Source organism: Euwallacea similis, chromosome 5 (genome assembly GCF_039881205.1).
Source record: "Euwallacea similis isolate ESF13 chromosome 5, ESF131.1, whole genome shotgun sequence".
Classification (NCBI taxonomy): domain Eukaryota; kingdom Metazoa; phylum Arthropoda; class Insecta; order Coleoptera; family Curculionidae; genus Euwallacea; species Euwallacea similis.
This window is the reverse complement of record NC_089613.1, coordinates 1,588,426-1,608,518: the sequence shown is the minus strand read 5'-3', so window position 1 is coordinate 1,608,518 and position 20,093 is coordinate 1,588,426. Positions and strand designations below refer to the sequence as shown.

General features: G+C 35.9%; 3 protein-coding genes across 7 annotated transcripts in view; all 3 read left to right on the top strand.

The window, feature by feature from the left end:
- Positions 1-20,093, top strand: part of twin (CCR4-NOT transcription complex subunit 6-like twin) — a 71,888-nt gene that overhangs the window by 13,274 nt on the left and 38,521 nt on the right. Inside the window, exon 1 of one of the 5 annotated variants that reach the window (XR_010752151.1) lies at positions 4,706-4,728. The exons of the other annotated variants lie outside the window; for them this stretch is intronic. The gene's annotated coding sequence lies outside the window, so the exon portion shown is untranslated. Of the gene's footprint in view, positions 1-4,705; positions 4,729-20,093 lie in introns of those variants that run through there. 5 annotated transcript variants of the gene reach the window in all.
- Positions 1-20,093, top strand: part of Atf6 (bZIP_ATF6 domain-containing protein ATf6) — an 83,978-nt gene that overhangs the window by 36,355 nt on the left and 27,530 nt on the right. The window lies entirely within an intron of this gene.
- Positions 12,509-14,098, top strand: LOC136408956 (uncharacterized). The gene has a single exon (XM_066390190.1). It carries the CDS (start codon positions 12,698-12,700, stop codon positions 13,898-13,900), a length of 1,203 nt encoding a protein of 400 aa, XP_066246287.1. The 5' UTR covers positions 12,509-12,697; the 3' UTR covers positions 13,901-14,098.

Genomic DNA, 20,093 nt, shown 5'->3' with positions numbered 1-20,093 from the left:
AAGGTAACCTTGAAGAAAATACTTACATGAAAAAGAACACTAATGAAGGAACTAGGGTCGGCAGCAAAAAAATTCCTGTGAACTAAGTAGAATTAACCTGAACAAATCTAGAAACAATGGTCGACGCAAATTATAAGTGTTTTAATGATTTTTATGAATTTTCTAAGTCCTTATCTAGTAAACACGCATATTTCTGAAGAAAACGGGAAATTACGCTAGTGTGAAGACACTCTTTATGGCGTATTTTGTGGAGAAAGCGATGGAAAAAAAACGTTTCGAAGGAAGCAAAACTCAACGAACGTAATTGTAAAGAGAAATATCAAAAGATCAAGGAAAAAGAGCAAATTTATGCGGAATCAAGAAGATTCATTGCACTTCCATAAAACTTTTTAAGGTGCTTAAACATCTTGATTTAAGCCGATTGATTGGAACGGAACAACACTGAATTACCTTTGATGGTGTAATGAATAAAACATTAAAGGTCCTGAACCTACCAATCAGCCACGCAATCTTAACACGTTTTAAAGAAAAATTTGCTGCAAAAACATATTTAATTAACGCCCATCTGCTCAATAGTGCATTTGCCATGCAATTGGTTCACACCAAACAATATGGAAAAAGCATAGCGGAAAAGCTTTCCTTGCATCTCCCGGTTCCAATTCAATACACTCACTTCCTCGAACAGACACACTTCAATGGCCTTTGTCGAACACGATATCAATCTTCCTGTTCAATCTGAACCACAGCGAAAACTGTTGCAGATTACGATTAATATCGGGGTTTACGATTTACGATCAGTTAGCTGTTTAATTTGTCTAATACAATAAGACAAGTCTCTTCTGCAGTCATTCTCTTGGACAGCTAATTATCAGATCCCCGGTGGACTATCTACGATGCTCTAAAAATAATCAACATTGTAAATAGCGCATTTTGCCTGATTCTTCACTCGATTTGATTGTTGTCTTCCTATATAAACAAGACTTATACGTCCAGTTAAGAGCATAGTACCTATTGAACGTAAGTTTTATGCGTTTCCAAGTATTATTGCTGATATCTCTGTCTGAACATCGGCGGATTCAACAGGAAAAATCGACAGTGATCTCTATCACTGATGTAATAGTTTCTCTTGAAGAGCATTGGTGACTGTTTACAACTTTGAAAAAGCAGGTATTTTCATTGTAAATATCCTTTATGTAAAACTGATAAACTGGGCAAAATAAGGTTACCACAGACCTTTCTCTCGTGTGGTTGGTGTTCGAAATCAAGATTGATTATGGTATGTATTTTCCGAGTCGGTACATCCATTTATCTGTACGAAATCACTTGCGAAGAAGAATGGAAGGCCGGATATTGTTCGTCAACTTTCACTCTGATTGAAAGAGGCAAGAAATAATATAGGAAGAAGAATGATTTATTTTCGTAGTGCTTTTGTGCTCGGCAATCAGTAATAATTAACAATGGATTGCTAATTGTGGTAATGTGGGACATAAATAATTAAGAAATTGATAATGATAGTCATTGAGCAAGACCTGATTTTTTAATGATTTTTTTCTCACGGTTAGGTCTTCCTCTTAGCAGCGTTCTTCTGTTCAGAATCAGAAATCTGCATTTTTCTAAATTCTCCATATTCGAACGGCCGTAAGAGATGTGCTATAAAAAAGCCATAAAGAAGCTTCAAGTCATGAGAGGTTCCATTGTAAATACCACGTACTCTTGTACACAGGTGCGTTCTTCGGCGGCAGCGAAGAAAAAATCCAGCGGGCCCATGGAGATCTTAATTGGGCCTTAGATAACTACCATTTAACTGCGCCGATGAGAAAGAATGTAGTACTAATTCCAGTTGTAAAATTTTATGGTTGAATCCCCGATGTGTATTCCGCGGTACCACCGCGGTACTGAGGTGATAATGCTCGCCGCATCACTGCGACCCGTATAGAGGAATTAAAAGATAAAGATCTTTGCGGGTATGAAAGAGCGTCCTATTGCGTGCACTGCCCCATGAATACGGCGATATATTTTCCTTTCTGGAGGCCCTTATCTTCTTTGAATTAGAAGAAGCTATAGCGCTTCTTTATTTTCTGTTCTGTATATCTAAGCCAAACCGCGATCTTTGCATCTTTATCGGATCTTCGGTGAGAGGATCTTATTTGCCTCCGAGGCTTAAAGGGCAATATGAACATATTCTCCTATTGTAGCTGCTTCTACCGAAGTTGTTGAGGCCATAGAATAATGCATAGTTTGGTCTAGCCAACGCATTTTCTACCTACGACTGTTTTCTTGTTCCACGCGGTTATCAGCAATCTCTGTCGTGGCTGTTTGTTACTGTTTGAAAGATATAACGAAAATTAAGTAATGGTGGGAAATTGTCATGTTGGTTTCTAAATGGCCCCTTACTCGCAGTAGATGACCCCAATTCAGATTTCCGCTCAAGATAGCACGCCCCTCATCAAGCCCTGCATATATGTTTCGGTAACTCGAGTATTTCAAACTGGTTCTGATTTGTATTCTCACACAAAGTTGCATCAGCTCCAAAAATACACCTCCCTCCTTATTGCCACCAGTTAATATTCTAGATAGCCTCTAAGCGGGTAAAATATGCGTTCATTTGCAGTCTGGTATGTGTGGACATTTCAATATCACCTGTCTTACGAGGCGGTAAAACCCTATAAATATGATATTTTCAGTTCATGCAAGGCTGCAAGTCTTAAGGCGTGGGTTTTTAATGCTTTTATTGTCGCACGCTTGAATAAGTAATAAGTGTGGACCGTTCGACCGTTAGTTGCACCGCTGTGATCTATGGAAATTAGACAAATTGACCGTCTCCCAGTGGGCGTTTCAGCGTTGCGAGCGGGATTGTTCGAGCTCGTTTTATGGAAATTTTCAGATGGATGACGGTAATTAAACCGAATTGAAATTGGATGTTTCTGCAGGACTCACCCTAGTTACATTCGCATGATCGTTTACGATGGTTATATGAAAACTAGTCACTCCAAAATTTCACTCTTCAGGCTACGCCCTTGCCCTGAATATTATGTCATCGTGCAAAGGTAGATTTCGACACATTATCAATCACTACTACAATTTTTTAACGACAAAACAAACCCCCCATGTAAGTTTCTTGAACCAATTTTTTCATCCACATCTTTACGATCCTCGATCGTGATCGCGATATTTAGGGAGCAAGACATTCTTCACAACCTCCCAAAAGCATTGAATGCACTATGTTCTGATGTTCATCGTTGTTGTCTCAAATCGGGTTTTATAGTTCACGATCATGAAACAATATCAGAGTAACACAATATGAAGTGTGTGTTAGCGATTTCTTTCATACTCTCACTGCCATACCTTAGAAATCAAATGTTACCAGCTATATCTAGTTGATAAAATCTCTAATTTCTCACATCTTACACTTCTCAGGGACCCAGTGGTTCCATGCTGGTGCCAGTACCACCTCATCTATTATAGATATGTACAGTGGGAAATTATTGCAAGATCTTAAATCGCATTCACCTATCGCTCATCTAAGGACGCGGCATTGTCCTTAATAAGAGGTTTTATAATAATTATTATTATCTTTTGTTTTAATAGAAATTTCAACACCGGCGTGCTCAATACAAAAAGCCTTTAATTGTCGTTTCCATTATTATCCCGATAATGTGCGAATATATTAGAAAGTGTATCCCTTTCCCAGTGCAACAAACCACGATTGTTTGCTTAGCAATTGGCGCTTGTATAAGTATTTCCTATCGGAAGGAAAATCTTCATATCCAGGTCAGTTGGCTACAAGCAACGGAAAATGAGGTTTATAAAACTTTCATCTAGTGTCTTCCTCAAGGATGGATTTATTCCGGTAGTATGTTAAGGTCTTATAAATATGTACATATATGCGAAAGTATGGGGAAATGTTAAGAAAGGCGGCTGAAAAATTTCCTAATGGTTGAATTTTCGTAATATTGGTAAGGTTTGACGGTTTGGAATAGAACCGTCTCTGTTCAAAAAAGACCAACGCCTGGAAATTTCCGAGATTGCAAAAATCCTCATTCTCTTCATTGAAGTGAACAGCAAATATGGGAATTATTCCCATATATTCCACAATACATAGAAACTATTAATAGAATTTATGTTAATGTATTATCAAGATATAGAAAGATAAACTAACGAATTTATTATTACTCGACCGCATACTTTTTTGTGTCTCGACTGACTCTTTTTCTGCTCTTGCCTTTCCTTCTCAGTTTTTGGGAGGTATCCTAGTCCAAAATGGGGTTCCCCGACACCAGGCCATCTAGTAGCAGCGGTAGTAATAACCTCGTTCGACAGTACTTTGACCCTCGATGGCTTTGTCACTTTGCCCGTCTTTATCTTATTGCTAACTCTAATACTGTCATACTAAAACTTATGAACCACTAAACCTTCCACATATATTTAATATATTATTTAGAAATAATTTTGTATATATTATATTATACAATATTTTCGCAAAAGGAGGTAGAAATTCACGGTAATTCAGGTTTCCAGAAAACTAGAAAAAATATAATTTTTTTCAGGTTAATGAAAAATTCTAAGGAATCTAAACGCATATATTGCAATTAAAAAATGTTAATTTTCGTGTTAATGTGTTTACAAATACGATTTAAGATCAAATCCATTTTCTTTTCTAATGAATTTTGCTCTTCCAGGTGAGTGCTAATCTGAAACTCCAGCTGCTAAGCGCAAAGCAAAGTTCCGGTAAGTGAAACAACGCATTACAATTGATTTGGCTCAGAAAAATTGAAATTCACGATGAATCATAAGCGGTCAGTCACGATATGTGTTTAACCAGAGAAAGAAAGTTGTTTCTTTCATAAAAATTGGCAATATATTTGACTCGAGTCGAATTTGGCCTCCCATAGCTGTTCAGAGTCAGAGAAAGTGCCCTTGATTTGTTGTCCAAGCTTAATCGCTTTCTTCGAAAACATTCCGCTTTGCACCTTGATTATATCCACTCATGAAACGTGGATGATTAATGATTAAGTTGTTATGTGAAAAACTCAATTTTCTAGTTGATGATAGCCAAGATTTTAGTTTCTTGAAAGCCTAAATGAAGAATTAAGTCAGGAGGTAGTCATTTTCTTTCTTTGAAGAACATAGTAATCTAAAAATCATAATTTTCAAGCACAATGTCTCCAGGGAAATAATAGCGTTTAAACAATTTTGTATTCTATTTTCTTTGAATTCTTATAACTGGGAATATATAGAGAAGGGGGATGGGAAGTTTTTGGACACGATGAATTTATTTAAGATATCTGTTTCTTCTTTGTCAGTGCCAATAGCTTCGATATTTTTACGAATTCAGATACTCTGAGTTTTTCTACATCAAAAAGGTGTTCTTTAAAAAATGCGTTGATGCGCTTCACCTGTCAAATAAAATGTGAAAGCAATAAAAAAAAATTCATTCAAGTAAAAAAATTATACAGATATTTATATATAAATATTTCTAATTAACATTTTTTTGGATTAGGGCATTCAGTAACTAGGGTAACGTAAATGGGAGCGTTATTTACATGTTGAAAAGTAAAAAAAAATTAAGAATAAATATTATTATCAGTTAATGTTAACTGAGAATAGTGTGCAATTCCACCTTTATACTGGCGTGTGACGCTTTATTTCTAAATACTATAAAAAAAAGTAGATTATTGAATAACAATGTTGGAAATCACACTTGATTTACAACATTATTATAAAACTTAATTTGCTATCTCCGCCACTGATCTGACGAGCCACTGTATTTTTCATGCTAAAATCGGAAATCTCACCTCGATCATCATTTTTAGCGTGGCCCAGAAACCTTTAATACCACGGCAAACGAATATTCATGATTGAATTATTTTTAATCATCACAGCATTCCTGAGCCACCTTCTGCAAAAATATAAAAAAGATCCTTACATAAAACTGCATTTATTTGCGAAATATTACGGTTTAGGTATGAGAACATGATACAACGTTTTTAAGGAAATTGAATTGTCTTTCATCGTAAAAGTATTCGTTTTGATCCACTTTTTCTACATGTGACAAATTTCTGCTTTTTGTAAATTGAAATCGCGTCATAACAGAGGTTTTTCCCGGGCCTTGTTTGGAACAAAAAAATAAGAACTTTAATTGATATTTCGAAAACCGCTAGAAACAGGTAAGTTCCATTTAACATATTGCAGTTGCTACTACTTTCTTATATCTGTGCTGTAGATTCCTGACCCTTTATTTTATTGAAGAGGAGTTAATTTGAGTTTAAATTACTTCCAGGCCTTTTGCTTGGTTGTTGCTGTTTTACTGTATAAACTATTTAATTTAGAACATTTATTATTGATTAACATGGCAAAGGAGGCACAATACAGTGACTTATGTTCTTTACACATTTTTTCTATTACGTTGTGTTTCCACTGGAGAAAAACTTAAGGGTCTTAGATAGAGAAACAAAAACAAACATAAAGAGGGTGTACATATAATCTGAAAATCGCACGTTTTTACCAGAATTACATTGCTAAAGTCATGAAGGTCGGTATTTGAATATCTTTGTTCTTTATTTGATGATATCGATTCTACCGTGTGATTCTAAATTGTCCCTCTCCCCTGTTAACTTTTTAACAAATTATTATTCTAAAAAAATTCAAAATCAGAATTAAATAGGACAAAAAATACTATTTTTTGGCCTTTGTTTTTTTAATTGTTGCTTACGTCACTAGTAACGCAAAATGGCCGGTTTTTGAAAACATGGGTCAAGTGACACCTCATGTTAAATGTCTTTCCAAAACTAACATTCAATGGTGTACAGCGATTCAAAATCTATAGATTCGTTTTTGAGAAAAACAGCTATAAATTTTGTAAAAAATGCAATACAAACTCAGTTAAATAGTACGTAATCAATGAAAAAACTTACTTGTTAAAAAAAGAATAAATAAATAAAAATAACGAAAAACTACTTGTGGGCACAAAATGGAAAACAAATAAAATTTCTATTAACACATAAGTTTTTCCATTGTTTATGTACCATTTAACTGAGTTTGTATTGCACTATTTACCACACTTGTAGCTGCTTTTCTTAAAAACTAATTAATAAATTTTGAATCGCTATACACCATTGAATGTAGTTTGGAAAGACCTTTAATTTGAGGTGGCACTTGACCTATGTTGCAATTTAAAAAAATCGATCATTTTGCGCTACCGATGACGCAAGCAATATTTTTAAAAATAAACAAATATCGAAAGATAGTATTTTTGGTCTTATTTAATGCTGTTTTTAAATTTTTTGATATTAATTTATTAGAAAGTTGGTGGAAAGACGTAGAATTTATAGCCGCACGATATATGCTGGAAAGATAACTCTGATCTTGTTCTAAGAGTCCTGCCTATCAGATTTAATTTCTTAATGAACTGTGCTTTGTGGACTAGAATGCGTCTAATTTCTAAATATATACAATTTTTTTATATATCCTTCTGAGTATCTTGTGTGGTTTCCATGTTCTTGCCTTGTTCGTTAGTTCCACTACGAAGGAATTCATCGAAACTTCACAAGTATTCCCAAAACTCGGTGTTATTTCTTTGGGCTTATATTTTAAATATTTTGTTTATAAATATAAATATGTTGCTAAAAGATCGGTATATACATGTACATTCAGGGTGTTTATTTCAAAACAAACCATCCGAAGATCTATTGACTGAGAGGAAAGTTTAAAATAATTAAAAAAAAAACGTTTATTTAGATATCTAAGGTGGAAGTTTAATTTGACATTAGAGGGAATTGCCTTCGTCACCGCCTCACCTCCAGCTACTCTCATTTAGATATTTTTGATTCCCCCCAGCCCCCATTGACTGGCAAATCATTGCAAGCGGAATTCAATTTGCTATGTAACTGTACCAAGAAAAATGAAATCAGTTAATGGAGTTGATAATTAGAAGGAAAAATTTGTACCAACACTCGATTGTGTACCTGCGAAACCTACTCAATTGCCCAGGACTTCTATCTCCGATAAACGACGTTTGTCGGCAAGGATGAGCCATTTGTCACTTTTTCTCCATTCCCGTTTGTTTTTAGTTTAATATTCGTCTTAGTGATGTTGAGTAGTACACTCATACCACTGCTAAAAATCCTAAATCCATTAGTAAAAAACAGAGATTCTTATACATACAGGGTGATCCACGTAAGATGGTCCCCTGTACATAGATGATCTTAAAAATGGTAAGGATTAAAAAAAAATGTAATATAAAAGTTATACAGTTTTTCGTGAATTTTTATATTTTATAATTTTAGAAGTTACGGGGTAGTTCAGAAACCTGTGGCGTGACAAAATGCATTTTTTTAAATGGAATATCTTTTATTGTGTTAAGGATACTAATTCTGCTTGTAATTATAAGTATTTTTTCTTATTACAAAATATGAACATTTTTTAACAGTTTTTGAGTTAATTCAATTTATAATAAAGATCGAAGAAAAAATAGGCTTCTGAAAATTCTCAATAAATTCACAAACTATTAATTGAATAATTTGAAAACCAGTTAAAAAGAAGGGGTGTTTCTATTATAATATATTTTTAATTTTCAAGAATTTTATACAGGGTGTGAAAAAAAATTCAAACTTTTCAGTTTAGTTGTCTCAAGGTCTATTTTTTGAAATGGGGAACTGTATTTTTTTGAAAATGAATTCTTTTAATCTCCTTTCATATGATACATGTTATATATCTAAATCGAAGAAATCTTATATACTTAATTGATTAATGTTACTAATCACTATTTTTTCTATTTAAATTACTAATTACATATTTATCTGGTAACTTATTAGTAATGTGTCAATATATAGAATGTAATTAAACAAGAAAATTTTATAATTGTAAATTAATTGAATGATAAATATGTAATTAGTAATTTAAATAAAACAAATGGTGATTAATATTATTAATCAGCTAAGTATGTAAGATCTCTTGGGTTTAGATATATAATGTATACATACAGTGGTGGCCATAAGTATGGAATATTTTTTGAAACTTTATTTAGCTAAAGGGCCTTTACTCTTTTTCTTCAATTCTGGTATATTTAAATTGGGATAGGTCAATTCTACATTTTAAACCATACAGTATTTATAGAATGTTGCTATCAAAAATTTCACCGATAAACAAATTTTTTTAGATGGACAAAAGTATGAAATATCATAGATTTAAATTTATTTTGCATTTAGTATTCAGTATTGAGTGTTACAGTTCGATAAAATTTGAAGCCGAAATGGTTTAAAAAAATATTTTTCGGAAGATCTTAGATCACGAATAGTGGAGATGTCAAATAACGGAGCCAATCAGAAGGCCATCGCAAAGACATTTAATGTGAGCCAGGGGTGTGTATCGAAAATTTTGAGGAAGTTTAGGGTATTCAACGCCGTAGAAAACCATCCGAAAACAGGACGTCCCAGAAAAACAACAGCCCATACAGACCAACGTATTAAAATTATATCCTCCAAAGATCCCGAAAAATCATCGCGCTTAATAAAGGAACAAATTACAACTAATAGTGGTATTGAAATTAGTGATCGTACTGTGAGGCGTCGTCTATGTGATACTGGATTGTTTGGACGATTGGCAGTGAAGAAACCATTAATTTCCAAAAAAAAACGAAAGGCCAGAATTAATTTTTTTTTAATTTAATTAATTTGCACGCTCACATCTGTTTTGGACACCCGAAAAATGGAATACCGTCCTTTTCAGTGACGAAACCAAAATCAAACTGTTTGATTCGGATGGAAAAACTTATGTTCAGCGACCAATAGGGAAGAGATTTGATCCCAAGTACCAAAAGCCCACTGTTAAACATGGCGGTCAGAGTTTAATGGTGTGGGGATCTTTTTCGAGATCTGGAGTTGGCCTGCTAGTCAAAATTGATGGAATAATGGATCGGTTTTTATACAAAAATATCCTAGAGCAGCATATGCTTCTATTTGCCGAGGAAGAAATGCCACTGGTATGGCGGTTCCAACAGGATAATGATCCTAAACATTCTTCACGGTTGATTAAAAATTGGTTTATTGAAAAGCAGATAGATGTTATAGAATGGGCTTCATAATCTCCTGATTTAAATCCCATCGAACATCTGTGGGACCATTTGAAACGAAAAATTAGACAAAGACACGTGTCAAATGCTGAAGAATTGTGGAGGATCATACAAGAAGAATGGAAAAACATTTCTTCCTCAACGTGCCAGAATCTAATTGATTCAATGCAGCGTCGATGTCAGGCTGTCCTAGATGCTAAGGGGTATGCCACAAAATATTGAGTTTACTTAAGATGGCAGACTCCACACCATGATATAAAAAATATTCCATACTTTTGTTCAAGTGTAATTTTTCATTTTCATTTTTTTAAAAACTTTTTCAATTAGAAATCTCAATTTTATGTTATAATTATAGGAAATTAAATAAAGTCCTTCAAGCATTTGTGTAATTTTTGTTCAATACTTTTTAATAAATATTTTATCAAATTAAAATAATATTCCATACTTATGGCCACCACTGTATATATTATATGAAAGGGAATTTAAAGAATTCGTTTTCAAAAAAATATAGGGTGCCCCATTAAAAAAAATCGAGTTTCAGGCACTTGAAATGTGATAAGTTTGGATTTTTTTCACACCCTGTATAATATTTCTCGAAAATTAAAAATATACTCTAGTAAAACCACCCCTTGTTATTAGCTCGAGTTTTTAAACGATACAATTAACACTTTCTGAATTTATTGAGAATTTTCAGAAGTTTATTTTACCATAGATCTTTACTTTTAATTAAAAAAACTCAAAAACTGCTAAACGTTTTTCATATTTTGTAATAACAAAAAATATTTATAATTACAAGCAGAATTAATATACGTAACAAAATATAGGGTATTCCATTAAAAAAAAAAGATTTTTGTCACGCCACGATTTTCTGGACCACCGTGTACTTTCGAAAATAGAAAATAAAAATTCACGAAAAACTGAATGGCTTTTATATTAAACTTTTTTTCTAAACCTTACAGTTTTTGAGAAAAGGTAGTGGATCATCTTACGTGGACCGCCCTGTTCATACATGTTAGCAATTCAACATAATTGTCAACAGGATTAATTTTTATCTACGAGTCATATTGTCTACAAGTTGTTGACCAGTTTGGGCGGCTATACCCCAAACCATGTTACGCAAATGTTTTTCTTCCGCTATAGTGGTCAATCACAGTTGTTCCAGCAATGAGAAATTGTTGAAATTCATCACTGACAAGGCACATGCTAAACGCGCAAATAAGGGAAAGTAGGAGAAAGTAAATCGAGTAACAGTCGGAATGCAAAGAACAATACCATAATCGAGATCACGGACATCTCGGGGGTTCTCAATTCGGTCATAAAACACACCGGTAGCGTATCGAAATCAATGCTCACTTTTAATGTCCTATTCATGATTGCGACATGTCAAGATCGTATCATAGGAAAATTTAATATGTATTGTGTATGGTCGGACACAGAAACGTATAGGAACTGTTCTTGATTTTTTCCTGTGGAGATAAGAAGCAGCCGCGCCTTTGAAAGAGACATGGAGAAAGTTGTCTTAAAGGCAATATAACATTACGATGATCATTTATTTATGCAAGTACCGTTTGTAAAAGTCGCAGTGGATGTTCGGTGCATGTGGGCTTAGGAAAGTGCCAATTTAACTAACTTGATCAACGGTATATTAATGGGATTTGAAAATGAATGTTTTTGCAGCAAAATAAGCGGCACCGTACCCACATGATTTGAGATATTGATGCCTAACTAAGTGTTTGTGTTTGGTCTTAATTATTTATATCTAATAAGCATCAAAGTAAATACTTCTAGCAAGATACTTTTTACTGAAAATAACATTTCTTCAGGTACATCATCGTATAATCGTCCTTATTTTATGAAACCGTCACAATAGCCCTCGAAAACCATTACAAAAATTATCTCGATCTGAATGTTGTAAAAAATCCAATTGAACAATAGAAGTGGTTCTCTCAAGCAATCAGGTTCCACACTTGAGAATTGTAAACGAAGTGTCTTCTATTGTGATTAGTGCTTTCCAAGATCCTCTTAATGATATACAACAAGACGAATTGGCTGTACCGACTTTCACAAAAGAAAAAGTGTGTAAGACGTTCACCATATGCACTGCTGACCCTTGGTACCACGTCGTTCCTTTTTGGTGAAAGAACCATAAGAATTATTTATAAAATCGGTTAGGAAATGCATCTCTCGAGACGAGTACAGTTTACGATACGAATTACACAAAATACTATTTTCTAATGAGTTTCGCACATAAATTTTTTTTCCAACTTCGCTGCAGGATGAAGAAAATGCCATACAATTGCTATCGTTGAAGAGCACCCATTAAAAATGCTGGCTCCTTTAGAACTATAAGCCCATGTTTATATTCTATTGACCCATTTATGTGGGTGGTTGTAGTTTTTTTTCCGATAGTCTCGACTCCCAGCAGAAGTAGGTTAGTGCAGTCGCGACACCGTCTCCGCAGCCGTGTAGTGGGGCTTCTTACCATTCTCTCGCCGGTGTACAACACGCAAAGTGGAAGACCCCTGTCCGCCGTTGTTTCAGTTGATCGTTGCGAGGGGAACCCGTTGGTGACATCGGCTCTCGGTTGGTTTTCACGTCGACCGGTATGGGCGCGATCAAGCCGGTACCATGAGCCCCGCGTCGCTGGATGCCTTAGAAATAGAGCGATACATCGGCGCTTGTCTTTTCTCGCAGAACCACCCCAAAAATTTCACCAAAGATCGGGACTCGTTTCCACGTTCCCCGGTTTATTCCCAGAATGGCTTCGTGAATTTCCAGAACGGCCCTTCGGCAGAAAGGTGGGCAGGTGGTGCACCCCTAATATCTTTCGCCGGCTGTCACAGAGGAAACCGCAGGCAAAACCATGACGAAACCTCCGCCAACCATCACCTGGCTCAGCTAGCCGTCCATACCCAGGGAGCCCCGCTCATTCTTACCAAGTATTACCATCACCGGAAACATAGGGCCAATAAAAGCGGAAATGTTGTACAGCAGACTAAAATCTTCGAAAATTCCAATAACAGGAAGCCGTGCCCAGACTCTGTGAGTGAAGGAAGTAGTAATAGTATTAAAGGGGTGGACTCTGTTAGTGTTACTAGTGATGAGAGTTCTGCTTCGCAGAACTCTGAAACTTGTTTACCTCGGATTATAAAACCAAGGAAGAGGCGGAAAAAGGACCGAAAACCTCTGCCTCATATAAACCGCTCCCATCACCTCAATCAAAGTGGGGATAACACAAATATACCCGATCAAACTTCTTTGGCAAATTTGTCGCCTTACTTTCCCTACTTCGAGCCCTTCGAATTGTTTCAAAACAGTCATGTTAATGATGAAGCCTCATCTACCCAAACTTTCGATTTCCTAGGAGAAATCTCCGAAACTCCTAAACTACATCACTCCTTCGAAGAAGTCGAAGAGGGTCAAGATGTAAACGGCAACCAGCCGGTCAGCACGTGCCAGTGTCGCTATTGTGATCCCGAGGGTCAAATTTGGGACGTAGACAGGAGTTGTTACTCCCCGTTCCTGACCCCTCCTAAATCGTTCGATTTCTCCAGTTTGTTCTCTTCTTTTTCGTCCCAACCTTCCATATACGATAATCTTCAGAGCCAACTTGCAGAGCTGTCCCTGAACGATGATGATAAGCATAAACCGCCATTCTCCAGGTCCACCTCGTCATCGTCCTCGAGCAGCTTCAGTTCCAGTGGGGACTTGGAGGTTTCTACGGAAATTGTGACCTCGCCCAATGGGCATAGAGACTTGGAAATCAAGTTTTGGTTGAGTGGGAGTGTGGACTCTAAAAGTGCAACTCGGAACTCCGGTAATTCTGGATAAATTAGTGTGCTGAGTGTGAGTGTTTCCAGGATTTGTGTGAGCAGTTAACTTATTTTAATTTAAACTTCTAAGGACTCTGACAAGTGCAGATTGCAGGTTAAATTTGTATATTATTTCAATGAAATTTCGACCGAAATACGATCGTATTCAACTTAATAAGTTCCCAATGTTTTGTATAATAAAAGATTAAGAATTCGAGTTTTTCTCTTTAATTTATTGTCTTCTAATCCAGCGTTCAAATGATATTTTGCATTAAAAAAATTATTAGTTTTTCACATTATATTTTTTTCTTTTCGTTGATTAGTAGGCTCATTATGCGGCGGGTGAAAGGCGATTTAAAGGTCACTGGAACGTGTTGCAAGAGCATAACGTTAGCGTTTCCAAGGCGTGTTCGTTAATTATTATCTCTTTAGACGCGTTTCATGGTATGTCAAATCGCGTTTCATTTAGTATAATCATGGAAATAGTTTTATAGGCAAAAATATTTTCTACACCTTGTTTGTCGAGCGTATGCCAATTCTTTAGATTTGGTCTGATCGGTGTGGGAATGTCCTCAGCGATGCAACACTTTCGTATTATTTGCCGCAAATTGAAATATTCGAAAAAAAAAAAATTTAGATTATAAAAAAGTTTCACTTGTTCGATTCATCCACAGAGGACAGTTTTTTTTATATACATGTTTACGTAAAGTAAAAAATCAGTCTTATCAGGAACACGTCTTTAGCAAAATCAGATGCACTGTGAACGGCGCAAAAGGGCCTTCGGCTGTATCTGGGCTCTCAATCCTGCAGTTTCTTTGCTGTGCAATGATCAGGTCCGTCATTCTCGCATACGAGACAATCGTATGGTGGCCTAGAGTGGAGCCAACGGACGCGTGCTGCTGGGCAAGGTTCAGAAGCTTGTGAGCCTTGGAATAACCGGAGCTCTGGCCGTGAGAACGGCTCTAGTGATTAAATCAGAGACAATACATGCGAGATGATGAGTGATCTTCTGCTGGTCGTGAATAAAATAGCGAGTGGTGTTCTCCCCACACTCAATCTGCCTAGAAGTGGCAATACCCGACAGCGAAAACGTATTGGAGCTGGCGAAACGGGAACACTATTCTTGGAAACCATGCTACGGTGTTCCAGAATGAAGAGTTGTCATTCCCTCATGGGCTCGAACTACGCGTCAAGAAATGATCAGATCAACGTAATATGGTCTGATAGCAGAGCTGCCATATTGGCTATACACCAATATGGCGGTACAATCCAAACCTGTTTTGAAGTGTAAAAGCGTTCTAGAACGTCTAGGAAGTTAATTTTTTTTTACTCTAATGACATGAGAGTGTTTTGTGTACTTTAAATAAATATCGCAATAAAAATACTAAAGCCAAAATCATATATTCACACGTATATCAACAATATATGCATTTTGTTCGTAAAGGGCTTGTGCAAAACCCACATGGTCCAGGTCAACGTCCCCTTAAGCGAAGGTCCGAGTTGCGGGCCCATAATCGGAAAACATGTTGTAACTGCACCTTTGAAGGTCTGAATCGGGTTCAAGAAACTTTTATCGGTCATGGTTGTCTTCTGTGTAGGGCACAAACGGCTTTCTGAAAGGTGTGTTATCAGACGATAGCGATGAATGCTGGAATTAATGTGAACTTATACTTTACACGCAAATGTACTGCGATAAGAGTTTGCTTGGTGTTATCGAACTAACAATAAACTTTCAGAGAATTTGTGTTTGTATAAACTTTCCTAAGACGAGAAGATAGAGAAGGGGCGCTCGAATTGACATTTATTTGGGGAAGATATATGCAATGTTAATTCAATAGCTGATAAGACTTGATGTATATGGTGAATTTTTAAAGGGTTACTAAGCAATTTCTCTAATCCAATTTATAGTAAGTTGTTAAAATTTGGGAGACTTGTTTGTAGCTGATGGACGCACATTTTGGCGCTTGTAATTATGCAAAGTGAGCAGAAAAAAGAGTATTTTGAGAAATTTCAAAGTTGAGCGTCGTTTAATATAACTGTCAAAAATAAAATAGAAGAATGCTAATCGTTATGCTTTATCTCAAATCGTTTAGACACTATACATCGCTAAAATGTAATTAATGTAAAAATTCAGGTACCATTTTGTCAACAATTGAAGTTAAGTATACGGTATGCTAAAAAAGGAGTTTCCATTTGAAGGAGCCCTTGTAGGTACAATTTTGCTGGACTTGTGTAATTAAAAAAAATGTCAAAATACTCTGGCAATAGCCTCTAAAAATAGCCTGTCTCTTAAATTTTCTCAACCCACTGTAAACTAGTGTAAAGTAATTGCCTTGTAACACCTTAAAACATTCACTGTGTACTTCTTTAAGCGCAAACACAACTTCTTGTTAGATATACATTTTGGCGTGTATTTTTCAATCTAAAATAGAAAGTGCCCATTAAGCTAGTGACTCAGTATTAAATCTCACAGCAGCCAGACTCGTAACCGTATTTGTGGCAAAACCCGATTCCGTGTTTAGCACTTGAACGCTTTGTAGAAAATGGCAAGTGAAAGCGAATTGCTTAATTGCGTACACATTTCTGTCCGTTAAACGGTTCGAGTTATTTAATACCTCTATAATAATAACATAACGTTTATAAAGATACTGCGTGCAGAAAATAAGAATAATAAGCAATAAAGACAGTGAAAGTGCAATAAAAAATTGTTCTAGCCCGGTGCGAATACCCTGCAACGGTTGTTTATACAAGCTTTCTTCTTCGTGACTTGCATCCTAAGCACTAGAACCTTTCTCTCCAATTGCATTACATGATAGATGATGGTTTGTGGTGATCACCATAAAAAGGTATTGTGGCGGTGCGTCTTCGAATCATGTTTATTGCCCCTAAAGGGGGCTTGTTTTTGATGCCTTTTTGTATTATTCATCCTACTGCTCAGATGGCCTGACATGGGCATCGCAAACATAGTCTTGATTTAAGACTAATAATTATTGAATTTCTATTGCATAATGAGGATAAAGTGCTTGTTTTTGCATAATAGGCCATGGGAATCTTCGTTATTATTGAATAACTTATCTGATTCCTAGAAAAGTATTAAAAGTGCATCGTCAGTTTTCAAAGAAAATGTTGTACAGTGTTCTCCAAGAAGTCCGACATATTTTAGTAGCATCGAAAAATAATATTAGATTACTGTACCTATAGGATAAAGATGTTTAGAAAGTGCGTCGATACCAATATACAGTGTGATATCTGTAAGTAATCCGAGTTCAGAAAAATTGTAAGTAACGCAAACACAGCCGAGTTTTCAACTCTGAATAACCTTCAAGCCAGATTCTAAGGTTATTAGCAAACCTTCGAGCCTCGCTACACTCAGCTTCCAAACTTAGCTTTCGATTAATAAATCTTCCTTATCCTTCTCGATATTTAATATACTATTTCAATATAGAGTGTGTGATTAAAGTATGTCTATTGAATATCTGAACATTTTGTGATCTAATATTGATTTTGGGTATAGTAAATTTTACAGTGTCTTGAATTCTGGGTCTTATATTTATTTAGTCAACTAATATGGTCACTTACCATGACCGTGAAAGATACAGTTACGGTTAATTTAGATCGAAAAATTCATCTGACGGATTGTAAATATGTGTCAGTACACATTCATCACAGTATAACTCCGAAAATTGTCGAGTCACGAGCAATTTTCATTCAGATCGAGAGCATCCGCGGTAATCACTGCAATTGTCAGACTCAGCGGCAAAGAGCTTAATGGAACTGACCCACTTCAATAGTTAACCTACCAATGAGTTTTAAAAAAAACCAGTCAGTCGACAGATCAAAGAAAGACAAATAAGGCTCTGGGGCCTTCTTCCCATTATGTTAATGGTTATTGGTTGAGTCGCATTTGAAGGAAAGTCTGTGGGTCGATGGCAGTACCAGGACAATCCACATGTCAGTATTACACTTGATATGTTTTTTTGTTCATTTATTCTTAGTAACACATATCTGGTTACGAGTAAGTTTTCTAAATTTTGATAAACTTACTTATTAGCACATCTAAAATTTGCCATTTTTCAAATTTTAAAACGCCGATATCTCGAGAACACGTGAAGCACTTGCTTTAGAAAATATCTGAAATTAAACATCTCGGTGCGCCCTATGACCATACCAAAATGGAATTGTCCAATCCCTTTCGGTTTCCGAGATATGGCTTCGCATTAATACCTATTTTTTGCCATTTTGAAGGTGCTCTAAAAATGCTTTTAGCAGGTCCTCAATTTGAGAGTCTAAGTTTAATATAACAGTTAACCTGTTCTGATAACATTTGTGTTCATGAATCTCTATTGCTTATTTTCGAAGACATTTTCGCTAAATTTTCATAAATTGTTTGTCATACTCAACGATGATGAGTTGCCCTGAATCCAGCTTTATTTCATATTTTTTACACTTTAGAAGCTAATTCAAATTAGTCCACTCCCGTTATTGTCCTGGAAGCACATTTAATTGCTTTGGGACGCGTTTCTTCGAAGGGTGGGGACATGTCGTTGCCATTATAGTGTTTCCGAGAAGATAGGACACAGTTCTCTGTGACGTAGAAGATATTATTATGTTCCAGCAGAAATCAGGTATTGCAAAAATGGTTAGCTTCACTTCATTTATAGTTTTTCACCCACATTTTTGTGTGTCTGTTTCTTGCTCTCGTCTAGGTCTTTCCAACTTTATTACAACATGACAAAAATCAATGCCGAAACCGCATCGTTCCGATAGAAATCCCGTGATTAAACAAACAGGTCTTACACGAAGAACCGCAAAATTACGCCAGATTTTTATAGCCACGAGTTCAGCTGGTCCGCACATCGAATAAAGCCTTTACCACACCTGTCTAATGTTGGTACAAGGTCTGAAAACCCAATTTTTCTCTCGGCGTCCGAGAAACAACCACTGCAAGTATGCCAGACAGTTACGATGCTGTACCGTCGATAATATCAGTGTTATTACATTCTAATTGTGTTTTTTAATGATTCTTCTCAGACTCGTCGGCCGTTGCAGACACGTTCTAATCAAGTTCTGCTGTTACTATTTACCCACTTTATGTAAGTGTGACGTCTCGTGTGGTTTGAGTTTCCAATAAGTTGGGAATTGGTCTTCTTTAATTTGCTATAATGAGAAGAGATTTCATACAGCGTTGTGTGAATCTGAATGTTCTGGAACTATGTCATGGTCGTGACTGGGGACACATCAGGTTGATGAGCGATGCCTCTATCTGGACAAAATTTGCTCTAGCGATTTGTTAGAGCTACAGCTTCACTACCCAAAGCCGACATGTTGACAGTTGTTTCCTGACTTGAAGAGGCTATCCGCCTCATTGCCATATGGTAATAGTCAAAGGGTTTGATAGCTAATTGGTGGGTTATCAGAGGATTTATCTGAGCAATGTTGGTTGTGTCGAACTTCACGCCCATAAGCTTCAAAATGTTATTTTGCAGTTTTGATTTCATTTTTTGGTCACATTTCTTGTTAATCCATTCCATTCACGACAGTCTTTGCTCAACTTGAGAAACAAAAAAAATTGTCGCCAGGTGAAGACTGTATGATGGGGTGTTAATTTTTCAAAGCTGCAAGGCGTCACGAGCAGCCTTTTAAATTGGCTCATTGTCGTGGACTAGGAGAACATATTTTGCTAACTTTCTTTGCTTTTTCTTTTACGTTCTCTTGCAAACAATTTTTGCGATTTCTTTCTGTTTTAGACGACAATCTTTCATAGTAGCAACATTATCTTTGGTCATCATTTCGTGGGTCGTCTTGACACATGTTCTTCCAGAGCTTTCATTGTCTTTGATCATGTTTAGTAAACGGTGTGGTAATTTATTAATTATAATTTTACCGAGCCGGGAGCTCCTTAAACAGTATCTGGCGCGTTTTGTTTAAAATGATTTTGGGAGAAATTTTAATAACCGCGCGAAATTCGACGTTTGGCATTTATTCAAGGAGTTTTATGTTTTTAATAAGCTTGTAATTACGAACGAAATCATTATCTTCAATATATCAGAAAGGAATTTGACGTTTTTGTCCAGAAATTACCAACAATTAATAGTAAGAAATAGTAAGAATCCAAACAATATACTACTTAAGTCAGCACTTTAAGATAATGAATCCATTTGGCCGAACCTCCTGCTTGTATGTTTTTATTCGTTTTTGTTTTATTTGCTTGC

Bases quoted from the DNA above. Each gene is read 5' to 3' on its own strand.
- LOC136408956 (XM_066390190.1), top strand. From the start codon at position 12,698: ATGAGCCCCGCGTCGCTGGATGCCTTAGAAATAGAGCGATACATCGGC.